The following is a 14,832-nucleotide window of genomic DNA, read 5'->3' as shown; positions in this document are numbered from 1 at the left end:
ATAACCACCTCAACACCAGAACATAGCAATACCCCAAAGAGACCGAAGTTACATTTTGTAAGTACTTCTCCCTTGTATAAATCTGCATTGGTATGTGATTGTCATTAATAAGTCTGCCATCTTTTTACAGTAATCGAAACAATTCATGCAGCACTGTTTAAATGGTGCACACATCAATCATTACACACCCAATTAACCAGACAGATCTGTCTTCTGTAAGGGGGCTGTTGTTCCCCTTTAATAGGTACAGTACAAAGCACAACTAAGCTCCAATCTATCAACATGTATAAAAAATATGAATGAGCAATCACCAGTTTTGTTCTTGATTTCTCCTTTTCAAAGGATATCCGTAAAATACTAAATGATAACAACGGCGGAGATATCATTGAGTCTGAAATGGACGAAGGACTACTTGGTCACAAATATCGGATTCAAGCTGTCAGGATGTTTGTATCACACCTGATAGAACAGTTTGGAGGTGATTTGAATTCTATTTCTTTGAGAATTAGTGGTGACCAGTGGTGAACAAACATTTTTAGTTTTCACAATGTTTACTTTTATTTAGCAACTCATTATTTTACACAAATTGTTTATATTTCAGGCCCACATCCCATGTAAAAGAGGCTCTTGCAAGATCCATTGTAAATGAGTTTCCCAAACTGAAGGGAGAAGATGGAGATGGTTATGTTAGTATCAATTTTTGTCATGTTAGATCACTTTTTTTTTTGGATTACGTTTTTAAAATGTAGAAGGATGGCTGTTGCCAGTTGGATACTACCATTCTTTATAATTGTCAACATGTTATCCAAGTAGCCTATATACCATATACAGAAAACCCTTCGTTTTAAGTCAGTGGGTCAATGAAATAGCTTTGACAAATATATATTTGGCATAAACTGGGAACATCAAGAAATGAATTGATTTACTCTGAGAAACATGGAAATTGTTCTCTCCCGGCCCATGTGATCATATGCATTTGAGATGAGGAGGAATGTGCCCCCTCAACTTGGCTCATTAAAAAATACTGTCATTTTATTTGCACTAAATAATTTCAGCTCTGATGTGATTGGTGAGTTCTCAGTTGAATGTTCAATTTGGTTTCATGATTTGTTTGCTGGAAGCTAGAGAACATTGATTATAGATGTGTCAGGTCGTATGGATGGGATTACATTCGGTTCTAGGACATCTCACCCCGCATCAATTCCCCACCCGGACAATTCCCCCCCCCCGGGCATTCCCCACTGTCCGGGGGAGGTGTCCGGTCACGATACAGTCTGCCTCAAACCAAAATGAAAGGGGGCGAAATCATCATTTACATTGACTTTCTGTTATGAGCATATAGCTAGGTGCTCATTATTCATAACTGCTGAGTAGTTTTAGGATCGGGAGTTTGAGTTCTGACCATGTGTCCTTAGGCAAAACATTTTACCTTCATTGGTTGTTTTCACAGGAAGCTTGGTACACTTCTAGCATTGGACAGCATGCAGCTACAGGTTATTTGGAAGAAAGACTCAGGAATGTGAGGAAGAGAACAGCAAAGAAGAATCATGTGAGCATTCGGAAGGCCAACAAAACAAACTCTGACTCCACAGCTTCATCAGTCAGTAGTCTGGAGAGTGATGAAGGTATTTTTATGTGTTTTTTTTTTAAGTTAACATTTGAAATGTTAACAAGAGTAAGAAGAAATTACATATCATGCATAGGATGTTCATTCCTGGCGTACCTTTTCATCTCCTTTGTAATGTGCAGATTTTCAGAATTCACATTTAGAACAATATCTTTGTCATGATTCCTTGGTATATCCATTCTTCATAGGGCAATTATTGTTAACTTTTCCAGATGACATCGAACCTGCTGCCATTGAGGCGATGGTACAGTGGATGAAACAAAATAAAGAACCTCTGGGTAAAGTCAGAGAATACCACCAAAAAACAGCGAAGTCCAGGCTCATGTGGATTAGAGAAAATCCAGAGGGCGTCGCCATCTTTGCGAAATATCCTAGACTACTGGACACTTCAGGACTGGTGGGTTTTATTTAGATAGTTGATTTATTCTGTGATGTGGCAAGCTCAGGGTAATAAGCAGGCAAATTTCATTTGTAGGTCTTCTCATGTGTGAGCCAAGAAATCAGTGAGGAAATCTGCTCGTACCTTCAGATCAAGGATAGGGCAAGAAGAAATGGCCTCTGTCAATACTCGAAAGACACCCCCTCTGGGAATACATCCAACTTTGTCGGTGAGCTAATGGTACGATGAAGTGTAAAAACAAAAAAGGGATCAGTTAACTCAATGGTATACTGTTTTTGTTCTCAAGAAGGGCAGAATTATAAGCACAACGCAAAAATAAAAAAAGGCATAATACCTGCTGTATAATTTCATTTTTTTGTTCATAGTTTGCTTTAGCAAAATGGAAGATTTTGTTCAAATCGATGCAAACAAATATTTGGTATGCTTTGTGGGATATGTACTCTCAGTTGCATTTTCAAGAGCATCACGTTACTCCTGTATCTCTAGTTAAACAAAACATCTGAGATGATATGGTCCTATGCTCTGTAGCAGTATCCAACAAAAAGAATTCACCTCAGTGCCAGGATATGGGACATCTACATCAGTTTGTTTGGATGGTCCTCCAAGACTATTTTGCAGCTCTGTTCACAGTCCAAGTCTGGGTACAAAAAATGCTTTCTGTGCAGACATGTCTCATATTTCATCCTTTTTCAGATTAATCTGGACTTTGAAGTCATCAAGCCAAAGTGTAGGGACAAATTGTTCCTGTTATGGACACCTGCAGTCGCTAGGAACCTACTGCATTATGCTGACAAGCAAAATGATTGGTCTCGACACCTGGGGATTGTTCAAGACAGCAGTCAACTATCAGGTAACTAAGTTGCAATAACTTATTAACCCAGGTAAAATGCATGTGAACTGTTTTCATGTGGCACTGCCAGTGATGTTTCAATTGGCCCCCAGTTGAGCTTCACCTCAGTCAGGGGAAATAATGAAAATGGTGTGTATTTGGAGGAGGGAGTCAGTCAGGGGATTAAGGTGGTCAGACAACAGAATAGTGTCAAGTATTATGCCTGATTGCCATATTTCAGTACACAATGCCCCAGGTCTGGCATGGGCACAACCCTGCACAGTCAACATAGATGACATCGGATTTGTTATAAGCTACAAATGTTTTCTATTCTCGCATCAGAATTCTGGTAATATTGTATTGCTTCATCGACGAACATTCATTGGCCTGGCACCCAACTTTGGATCACAATCAGAGATGCTGTTGAGAAATTGGTGGATTTGTAGAGCAGTCAGAGATCCTATCCACACTATATAATGCATATTGTTCCACTGAAAGACATTTTTTAACTGAAAAATCATCATATATTCCCACAAATGTGTTAGCTTATAACACGGGTATAATCAGTGCCTCCATGAGTGTTAAGTCTGTGAATCTTTCCCCAAGGTTCTTATTTTCCCTCTTTACAGATGATGAAGTATGCAACATTGCACTGCAGTGTATTCCATGCATTCTACCTGTTGGGTCACAGAAGATAAAGGGCAAAGGAAAACGAGCTACAATTGAAGATGCCCTCACTTCATTTGTAGATTTGCAAAAGGTGAGCTGAAAGCTAAATTTGAAGTAGAAAAATTCCTTTTATAAGATCATCGTCGGTTACAGGTTCATCTAGGAAAATTGACAGACGATAAAATTATGGATGAAACAGGCAAAGAGCTTGCCTTCTCTTCGCGAGCAGTGTACATCGATTGGTGAGACAAGACATTCATCAGATACAATCCCACCCTGCTCCTAGAACCACCATTTTATGTTCCCATCTGAAAGACATGAACGATGCATTCAGCCACTTTCCCAAGGGGAATGGTGGAAGGGGACTATCAAAGCATCGGTCACTAATGCTCTGCAGCTGTGCCAATCAAATGCCTGAAGAACCTCACCAGCCCCAGAAATTGTGGAACCATAACCCACTAGCAAGTTCTCACACAGACCACTGCACCAGGTTGCATTGTACAAACCCTTAACCAAATTTATTACAGGTAGAGTTGTAACAATGATTTCTTCATTCCAGTATACACATGATATATGAATACATATATGTATATAAATGTGAATGCAGAATATGTTGAATGTGCAGTAGAAGAGTGTACAATCTAATTCACACCGATTGGATAGGACATTGTGGTATTCCAGGCAGTATGGTGTGATAGTATGATTGTCTTGTTAACTTCTGAACACTGTGTTCATCCATAATCAATTGTCAAGGGTTCCTAGATGAGCCTCAAAATAACTTACAGAGACCCGACAATTCCTAATATCTGAAATAGTTTTAAAAAAAACTTGTTTTCAGTACAATGCATAAAGTACCTGGCACCTCTAAAACCCGCTATGAAATTGTGGCACTATTCATCACTGAAGTTGTGAAATGCTAAATACTGCACATTCTTAATCAAAACAAAGATTGCTTCTATCAATCCGCCTTCTGGGGAGTACTACAATATATGATCCTTTCTATATGGAAGGCAGCATTTGAATAAATCTAAGAAGTTTGCTTCCATAACCTTTGCTTTTTCATTTCAGATTGGAACCAATATTCCACACTACCTTGAAGGGGTGAAACAAAAGCAAGCATTCGTTCTAGCTATTGGAAGCAGCAGGGTTAGCCCGGAACAAACGTACATAATCATAGAGAGAGAAGCCATTCCACAGGAGTCGCTGCTTAATGCCATTGATTTATGTTTTAAATGTTTTCATGTTTTTGATATGAATTATCAATGGCAATCATACAACACCTGGCAGTTCCTCCAGACTGTTGTATACAACTTACCTGGGAAAATGTCATCTTCAGTTGTGTCATTGAAGACATATTTGAAAGTCAGAAGGAAGTAGGGCTGAAAATGTTCAGACCTGGGTCCCATATATATGCTTCAATAAGAACTGTCAACAAAGTTGAAACAATAGTCGCACAGTGCAACACTAGAATTAACTTGGCAATCGATTCAACTGTCCATTACAACTCCTTTTTACATGACAGTTGAAAGAATTTGGACACAATTTTGTTCAATGCCGAGCAATCTTTATTATCATCTGAAGTTGTGTGATTTTAGTTGAAATCTCAACTGTTAGTTGAATCACGTTTATGGGACCAAGGCATACTTGCCTCATATACAAAGCAAAGATATGCTTGTATTCTAAGAAGAATTGGCAAAACGTTTTCAGCCTGTATGATCATATTTGTTTTCATCTCATAAATTCCAGTTCCAAAGTTGCAGCTCACAAATATTTTGCTGTCATGAAATTTTAGAAGCAAATTATATGGATTGTCCCAGTCCCAGTTATCTGCTCTAAATAAATTGCTTGGACTATTTTCAATTGAACGGCTCTTGGAATACAGAAATATGTGTATCCATTCTACACATATTTACATATACAATATTTACCTGTGCTGGGTTATGTACAACAGCAGTATATTACACATAATATATGGACTCATTACTTAAAGGCTTTCCGCCGTTTAATGAAATCCATGGATAAGTGTTAAAAAGGGGGGAGGGGAATCGTCTTTACGAGGCCTAATTTAGTGAACATTTTCAAGACTGACCATCCAGCAACCCATCTTTTAAAAATGGGCAACCATGTTTTGATTGTCATTTTCTTCTTTTGTTATTACATCGTAAGTAAGGCAAATACTTTCCCATGCGAGCTAGTCTATGCTCTAGCTGATAAATATCATTATGAAGACACACACATGTCTAGCTAGAAAGTGTTCGTTCATTCATTCAGCAAATTGTATTTTATCCATACAAGTCTAATAAAATGTTGAAATTGTTTATGTAAAAATTGCACTGGGGTAAAAAACATTTTTGATTCATTGGTAACGCTTCAAACAATTCCTTCCTTTAGATCTTGTGCTATGGTACCATATTAATGAAACATTCAGTTTTGTTGCAATTTTACATTACTTTTTAGCAGTTTTTCAGCAGTTCACTTTCTTTGAAGGAGTTACATCAATAAATTGCACTGTCAAATGAAGCCTTTTGTATTTATGTATTTTTTCCTATAAGAGTCAAGCTGACCCAAATGTGGTTGATTTCCATCATAACCCTTGCCGGGGTCAATATTTACCAATATTTCTGGGTCAAATTTACGACCCATAAATTGGGTCACTTATTCTGACCTAATTTTCTGGGTCAGTTTGACCCAAATGTGTTAGGTTCCCTCCTGACTTTCATTTGGGTCAAAAAGTGACCCAATTTGGGTCAATTTTAACCCAAGTGTTTTTAGAGTGTAAGCCTGTAACCAAGTTCTGAAAGTTAAGATAAATGTAGTGAACATCCGTGTGAATTTCTTCTTAAGTAATGCAATCAGTTCGCTAAAAGGTCTACCAGGATAAATTTTCCTCATCATCTGATAGGTAGTTTCGAAAAAAAAAGTGAATAATAATAATCATTTGAAATACTGACACACTTAACCTGGAAAATAATCACTTCGTTATCGCACGTTTTACCTTAGGTTTCGCTACTTTCGCTTTTTCTGCCCATGTTTTCAAACGGCATAGCTTTTTCCTCACCCAGTCACGACTTCTCACGAGCATGGGCGGCGATCATGGATCAGCCAACACAAAAATGTTTCGATTTCTTAAATTTTGGGCGCTTCTGGAAGACGAGGAATTGGTAAACTGAGGAATATCACTTCGAGAATATTTCCCAAAATAAAAAATTGCCGAAAATTGTTATCAATTTCAGGGGTGTTGCTTACTGCCATAAGGCACGGGAAGTGCCGTTTCCTGCAATCTGAGGGGTCCGCCAGACGAAAAATTTTCTTCTACGCTTAGCGCCCATGTGGTGGCGCTCCGCTTAGATAGTCATCACCTGCTCACGGGCCGCCCTTAAATTTATTTTCGCACGACGACCCTGCCAGGCACAACAACACCCTTACTTTTCAAGATACTAAAAACTTCCACCGGTGGAACCGCTTGTTCACCGGTGAAGGTCAACTTAACAATTTAAGAATCACGGCACGATGCCATGATACCGAAGGTGGCTAGGCCACAGAGGAGCAAAAAAAAAAAATAAAGACAGGTTGGTGAAACTACAAACGATTTACGAACTGACGCACACACAAACACAAGCTATCACACCCGCCTGGCGGGAAGTGCTTTTTACGTGCAAAGAAACGAACACGGACCAAAGGTCAACAAACCCAAAAACAATCCCAGTCTGTTTAACAACCACCAAAAACCCAACTGAAAACCCACAAACAGAAATCTCTCACTAACGCACAAATGTATAAAATATAGCGTTTAACGTGACGTGAAAAGGACACGGACCCAAAGGCTAACAGAACCAAAACAATAAAGCTCCACAAACAGAAAACCCCCAACCCATATTATGTAAGGACCACACAAACCCCCCATCCCACACATAACAACTAACTCCAAAATTCATCCGGGGTACGCCGTCCCGATAGCAGACGACAGGCTTGCGCATTACCTGCGAAATTTTCCCAATACGGGTCTTTTCAAGCCCCTAACAGTATTCCCCCTTTTCTTACGAGGTAGCAGAGTTCTTAACTCCTCGTCAAACCTTCATCGAGTGGACCTCCCTGTCAGGAACAGGAGGTCCACTAGCGACCATCGTGTCCGGTATAGCGGAAGCGGCTGCGGGTAAGGTGGAAGGGCCACTCGAGTCAATGAGATCATTGGCCTGTTTTGTCTCATCAAACCAATCGGAGGACTCCTTAGCCACAACTAATAAGGCTGTAGTGCAGTCCTCCATTGGCGAGTCAGAATCTGGGCCACTTAATGTCTCTTGGGCCGGTTGACTCGGGGCCCAACTAGTATCACCGATAGCGGGCGTAGCTACCGGTGAACCAGTACAAGCGGCATCCTGCGCCGCGTGCCACTCCGCTAGTACCATCTCCGCCGTTTTGTCCTGCTCTGCCTCAGTGGGCAGGCTGGCAGTCTCGGCAAGTTCGATCAGGGGAGAGGTCGGACACGAAAGGGGGAACAAAGCCTCCATCGGGGGGCTAGTGTCGGACACTGGGGCGATGACAGGAGCATCATGCGGTACGGTGTCAGAGGCCGGGACAGAGACCGCTTCAACCACGCCCGTAGCCACTCTCGCGGCGTATGAGCGGTCTGGGCATAAACGGGCGAGATGGCCCGTTTTCCCACACGAGTTGCAAACGATATCCCCTTTACACTCGGCCAGGGTATGCCCAACATGTAAACAGCGGCTACACCGCTTGTTCGGGCACAACCTGGCTTCATGCCCTTCCAGCCCACACCTCCAACAAGTGCGAGGCTGGCCCGGGTATGCAATGTGGGCCCTGTGCCCATTAGCCCACAAGGTAAAGGGGATATCGGACTTGAGTTCGATTCTAACTCGTCTAGTCCCGGTCTTGACACCTTTACATTCAAGGAATTCCGGCTCCTCGTAGCCGGTCACTTTCCCAAAACGCCCCAGTGTCCGCACAACAACCTGTTCAGACATGTCCAGAGGGAGATGGAGGACTGTCACCCACACCGAACTGTCATACGGTGTGACCTTCAGTCCCTCGGCTCCCTCCAACACATGGACGCCTCGGACGCGGGCAGTCTCCGAGGTAAAGCGTACATCAAAACAATTCATACCCCGGAGAGGTTTACGCTGAAGCGCGTCAACCTCTCCAGGGACCTTTAAACCAACAGAACGCAAAACTGAAAAAAGTTGTACGGGGACGACCTTAGCCTCCCCCGAAAAACTCAACAATACGATTTTGCTGTCACGGCGAGCCGCCATGACAGCTAGGGGGTGGCAAAGCCACGCACCTATACACAAACCTAAACGAAACAAACCCAAAACACACAAACTACACTAAAACAAACTGTAAACTAATGAAGGGCCAACGTAAAAACACAATAAAGGTGTGGTCAACGAAAGGTGGAGAGCAGCCGAAAACACGTCCGCACTCCACGAGAACTGAACTGAACAGTTAGGATCAATGACAGTTAGGATACCAACTAAATGCCATAAGTGTGGCTGATGTGCCGAATGTTCCCAAGTAGTTATGGCAATGGAATTTTGCATGGACATAATGGGTCATGGGAAATGAGTCATTTGGCGTTCATCCCAAATCTCAACCTGATGAAAAATCAGTATTTCAAACAACGATATCCACAAAATGGAGATTCGGCATTAGTCATCTCAAATGTTGGCAGCCATTCTTAACATCTGTATAGATACGAAGGCACAAGAAAAACTGGCCAAATTCCCAAAAATAGGCCAACTATTTAGATGGGAAGATGTCATGGGAATGTGTGTTGGTACTCGGCCATTTTGGATTTTCGGCTGCCTGTTTGTATTCTTACATAGGATTATACAAAATAATCAATTCGAAATGATTTCCATTGGCTAAGATTTGGCTTTGGCGGTGTTGAAAACCATGCGACTTGCTGTTCAAAATTTTCAAAAAATAGACTTACCAGATCAAAAGATATCGTGAAATTGAATGTTGTATTCAACTTGTTTTTTTTTCCGCTGCCATTTTGGATTTTGGTACAGGTAGATAACGACCGATCGATTCGAAATGCATTTCATTGGCTTTGGCAATACTGAAAACCATGATTTTCAGTTCAAACCGGCAAAAGGCACTTACCAGAAGGGAAGATATCATGAAAATGAGTCTGTGATCGGCCATTTTGGATTTTTGCCGGCAATTTTGGATGTTTGCACATGAATATACCATCCAATCGGTTCAAAATGTGTTCCATTGGCTTTGGCGCTGTTGAAAACAATGAAATACTGTCCAAAACCAGCAAAGAGCACTTACCAGACGGGTAGATTTCTTAAAATGAGAGTCTGTGATCGGCCATTTTGGATTATTGGCGGCCATATTGTAATTTTGCCTTTCGCCTGCGTAAATTTTTCTACACTTCTGCTTTTTACGTGCAAAGAAAAAACGGACACGGACCAAAGGTAAACAAAACCAAAAACAATTCCAGTCTGTTTAACAACCACCATAAACCCAACTGAAAACCCACAAACAGAAATCTCTCACTCACCCACAAATGTATACAATGTAGCGTTCAACGTGACATGAAATGGACACGGACCCAAAGGCCAACAGAACCAAAACAATAAAGCCAACTCCAAACCACAAACAGAACCCTCCAACCCATATTATGTAACGACCACACAACCCCCCCCCCTCCCCCACACACCTGAAAAATAACCCACTCCAAAACTTCATCCGGGGTACGCCGTCCCGATGGTAGACAACACGCCTGCGCATTACCTGCGAAGTTTTCCCAATATGGGTCTTTTCAAGCCCCTGGCAGTTTTCCCCCTTTTCTTACGAGGGAGCAGAGTTCTTAGCTCCTCGTCATTGATCGAGTGGACCTCCCTGTTAGGAACAGGAGGTCCACTAGCGACCATCGTGTCCGGTATAACGGAAGCGGCTGCGGGTAGGGTGGAAGGGCCACTCGAGTCAATGAGATCAGTGGCCTGTTTCGTCTCATCAAACCAATCGGAGGACTCCTTAGCCACAACTAATAAGGCTGTAGTGCAGTCCTCCATTGGCGAGTCAGAATCTGGGCCACTCAATGTCTCTTGGACCGATTGACTCGGGGCCCAACTAGTATCACCGATAGCGGGCGAAGCTACCGGTGAACCAGTACAAGCGGCATCCTGCGCCGCGTGCCACTCCGCTAGTACCATCTCCGCCGTTTTGTCCTGCTCTGCCTCAGTGGGCAGGCTGGCAGTCTCGGCAAGTTCGATCAGGGGAGAGGTCGGACACGAAAGGGGGAACAAAGCCTCCATCGGGGGGCTAGTGTCGGACACTGGGGCGATGACAGGAACATCATGTGGTACGGTGTCAGAGGCCGGGACAGGGACCGCTTCAACCACGCCCGTAGCCACTCTCGCGGAGTATGAGCGGTCTGGGCATAAACGGGCGAGATGGCCCGTTTTCCCACACGAGTTGCAAACGATATCCCCTTTACACTCGGCCAGGGTATGCCCAACCTGTAAACAGCGGCTACACCGCTTGTTCGGGCACAACCTGGCCTCATGCCCTTCCAGCCCACACCTCCAACAATTGCGAGGCTGGCCCGGGTATGCAATGTGGGCCCTGTGCCCATTAGCCCACAAGGTAGAGGGGATATCGGACTTGAGTTCAACTCTAACTCGTCTAGTCCCGGTCTTGACACCTTTACATTCAAGGAATTCCGGCTCCTCGTAGCCGGTCACTTTCCGAAAACGCCCCAGTGTCCGCACAACAACCTGTTCAGACATGTCCAGAGGGAGATGGAGGACTGTCACCCACACCGAACTGTCATACGGTGTGACCTTCATTCCCTCAACTCCCTCCAACACATGGACGCCTCGGACGCGGGCAGCCTCCGAGGTAAACCGTACATCAAAACAATTCATACCCCGGAGAGGTTTACGCTGAAGCGCGTCAACCTCTCCAGGGACCTTTAAACCAACAGAACGCAAAACTGAAAAAAATTGTACGGGGACGACCTTGTAGTGATATTAAAAGCTGTAATAAGTGGAGAGCGGAAGCGAAACACGTCTGCACTCCACGAAAGCCAACTACCCACTTCAGAGGTAGGTGTTAAAGCCAGTCCAACATGGGATGCCACTAGGTTACGTCCATCAATCTCTGAATCTTCATAACTGTTGTTACCAGTAACTGTTGTTATCAGTACCAACTACCAACTGAGGAGCTCGCGGTAAGGGCGGCGTCCTGAGTCATGTGGTGCTCAGCGGTCTAGTTGGCGTTCGTGTCGTCGGGTAGGTCCCGAGTCATGGTGGGAGGAGGGAGAGACAGGTAATTATCGTCGCTCCTAAATCCCCAAACCAGTAAGTTTTGGGGAATTTACTTCGCTCCTCTCATACCTGTCTCCCACTCCACTATTGCACGGAGTGGCACTGTTGCGATGGTGGGAGGTCCAACGGGCGGGACCTGCCCAAAGGAACCCCCAACACCGTTTTGTCCGAATAGTGAACTACAATATACAGTCATAACTGATACTATATTGAGTTTGTGATTTTGTTTGTGTGGTTTTTGGACAAATCTAAAGAGATGTATAAATTTAGATAGTCAAATGAGCTGAAATGATACGATACCATACCTCGATATGTGTTGCTTTGTACAAGCTTACTTATTGAATGAGGTCTCTTCGAGTGTGGCTGGGTTCTGAATAGGCGTCATCAACCACGGCTGTAGAGGATAACCAGTCCCCGAAAAGTATCCCTTGAAGTTGGTGTTCCTCAAACTGTCTTCCAACAAGGCTTTCACTCAATATCCTACTGCCATGAGTACTGCCTTGCCGTCGTGCTACAACATTGATGATTTTGTATTTTCCACTATACAAATTAGCTGTACATTGATTGCATGTCTACCTTTACGGCTAACAAAAACATACTCATCCCCCAGGAAAAAATTTAACCTCAAATTTACCGCGGTAACATACCACACTTTTACCACGGTAAAACCGGGGTAAAAACGCGGTAAATCTGTTGTACATTACCGCGGTATTTTGGCCCTATGGACGCGGTTAACCGCGGTTTACCGTAGTAAATTACCACAAATTTACCATGGTGTTACCTCGCTTTTACCCCAATTTGTCCACGTTGTTACCATACTTTTACCGCGCTTTTACTACACTTTTACCACGCTGATACCCCAAATTTACCGCAATTTTACCGTTCTTTTACCGTATATTTACCACGCTTTTTCCTTAGTTTTACCTCAATTTACCATACTTTTACCACAGTTTACCGTTCTTTTCCCCCAATTTTACCCTACATTTACCACGCTTTTACCCTAAATTTACCACAGTTTTACCGTTCTCTTACCCCAATTTTACCGTATATTTACAATGCTTTTTCCTTAGTTTTACCTCATTTTACCATACTTTCACCACGCTTTTACCCCAATTCTACCACGCTTTTACCTTAGTTTTACCTCAGTTTACCATGATTTTACACTAATTGTAGGACAGTTTTACCTCACATTGAGCACGATTTTGTCCTAATTTCAATCAGCATGTACACACCATAAATTTCTCTGAATTTCACCCATCAGTGTAATGTATCATAATTTGGCTATGTGCCTTTACCCTTATTTTAATGGTTGTATGCCTGTAAGTCCACAGTTGTAACATGCAACAGTTTTTTATTCATCAAATCCATCGAGGTTTCACACATAGGAATTTCAATTACCCTACCTGGTATGATTCCTGACTCTCTTCTTTTGACTTAATTGGTAGTCCAGATTGGACTTTTGATCTCTTAGTATCCTCAAAGACTTGTTTTAAATGAAGAGAGTACTCTGATTATAGACACTTAGACTTGTCGTGTCATTTAATGGACCTGACAGAGAATATCCAAATCTGAGGACACTGATTGGTCAATTTTCGTGTGCTACAGTGTTGAGGCACAGATGCTTTGCCAGATGTGTGCTACTTTATATAGTTCTTTTTTTTTTCATTTGAAAGTCTTTTAGGTTCTCCCTCATGATGAAAAAAGAATTAATTGTTGTCTCCTCTCAAATATATCAGGGATTCCATGAAGGAATTCTCTATGTATCTATCCTCTGCTTGTTTTTTTTTTAGGTAAAAATATACATACTATAACATATAAGAATAGCTGATTGTCTCTCTTCGTTATTCAACTCATATCCACAGGTAATTTATATTGCCAACATTATATGAGTAGAACAAAAGGTTTGTCATATTAGTATTGCAAAAATATGGGACAAAATCATGGAAAAATTGCTGTAAATGCACCATCATGTTTCATAGTGTGACCCATATATGTTCTACTGTGGTAAAATCATGGTACAATTCTGGTTAATTTATCATAGTATAATTTCACTGTAGTTTATGTACCATATAAATTTTCTCTACTTTTACTCCAGTAATATCATGGTAAAACTAGGGTAAATTTACCGTAGTAAATGTACCACACTTTGACCCTACTGTTACCGCGGAAAAATACCATGGTAAAACTGCTGTAAATTTACCGTAATAAATGTACCACACTTTTACCCTACTTTTACCGCGGTAATACCATGGTAAAACTGGTAAATTTAGCTTAGTAAATGTACCGCACTTTTACCGCGGTAATACCATGGTTAAACTGCTGTAAATTTACCGCAGTAAATGTACCGCACTTTTACCCTACTTATACCGCGGTAATACCATGGCAAAACTGCGGTAAATTTACCGCAGTAAATGTACCGCACTTTTACCCTACTTATACCGCATACCATGGTAAACCTGCGGTAAATTTACCGCGGTTGATTTTACCACAATTTTACCACACATTTACCCTGTTTACCAAACATTTACCATAGTTAACCGCGGTAAAATTAGGGTACATTTTTTGCTGGGCCGGCCCATAGTTACAACCGTGGATTCCAATCGATGTCCCATCTACTGCACCCACACCTGCGGAAATCCTGCTCCCTCTGAGCATTGGTCACAGAGGCTGGAGTGATTGGGAACTTAATTTCATAATTCCGGATTTGAACCAATGCTCTTGTAACCCTCCTCAATGCCCGTGAAGCAAATGACTTGCTTCATCCGTGTAAAGAGGCACACTCTGCTAAGGCACTTTTCGATCCTGATGCATAAAATCTTAGAGCAATGAAAACCTGCAAAATGGCTGACAGAGTTGGTGGGATGTTCTAACTGGGCCTGTAATCTATTGATTATAGCGATACAGCCTAGCCTAGTAAACCTATATCTTTGGTATATGTCAAAATCATTGTCAAGTTCAAAAGGCTGCCTTCTGTCTATAAAAATTCTCTCTCTTTGTAGAATCC

The 14,832-nt window shown here is 42.2% G+C and overlaps 1 protein-coding gene across 1 annotated transcript; it reads left to right on the top strand.

Moving 5' to 3' along the window:
• Positions 1-8: 8 nt before the first annotated feature.
• LOC139985015 (uncharacterized) lies at positions 9-6,045 on the top strand. Its single transcript, XM_071999195.1, has 7 exons — positions 9-57; positions 602-686; positions 1,451-1,625; positions 1,816-2,024; positions 2,721-2,877; positions 3,486-3,616; positions 4,594-6,045. The coding sequence occupies exons 4-7, from the start codon at positions 1,869-1,871 to the stop codon at positions 4,900-4,902; spliced, it is 753 nt and encodes a 250-aa protein (XP_071855296.1). The 5' UTR covers positions 9-57; positions 602-686; positions 1,451-1,625; positions 1,816-1,868; the 3' UTR covers positions 4,903-6,045.
• Positions 6,046-14,832: the final 8,787 nt, after the last annotated feature.

This window comes from Apostichopus japonicus, chromosome 17 (genome assembly GCF_037975245.1).
Source record: "Apostichopus japonicus isolate 1M-3 chromosome 17, ASM3797524v1, whole genome shotgun sequence".
NCBI classification, from domain to species: domain Eukaryota; kingdom Metazoa; phylum Echinodermata; class Holothuroidea; order Aspidochirotida; family Stichopodidae; genus Apostichopus; species Apostichopus japonicus.
The sequence above is the reverse complement of the archived record's forward strand: the minus strand, read 5'-3'. Positions and strand labels throughout refer to the sequence as shown.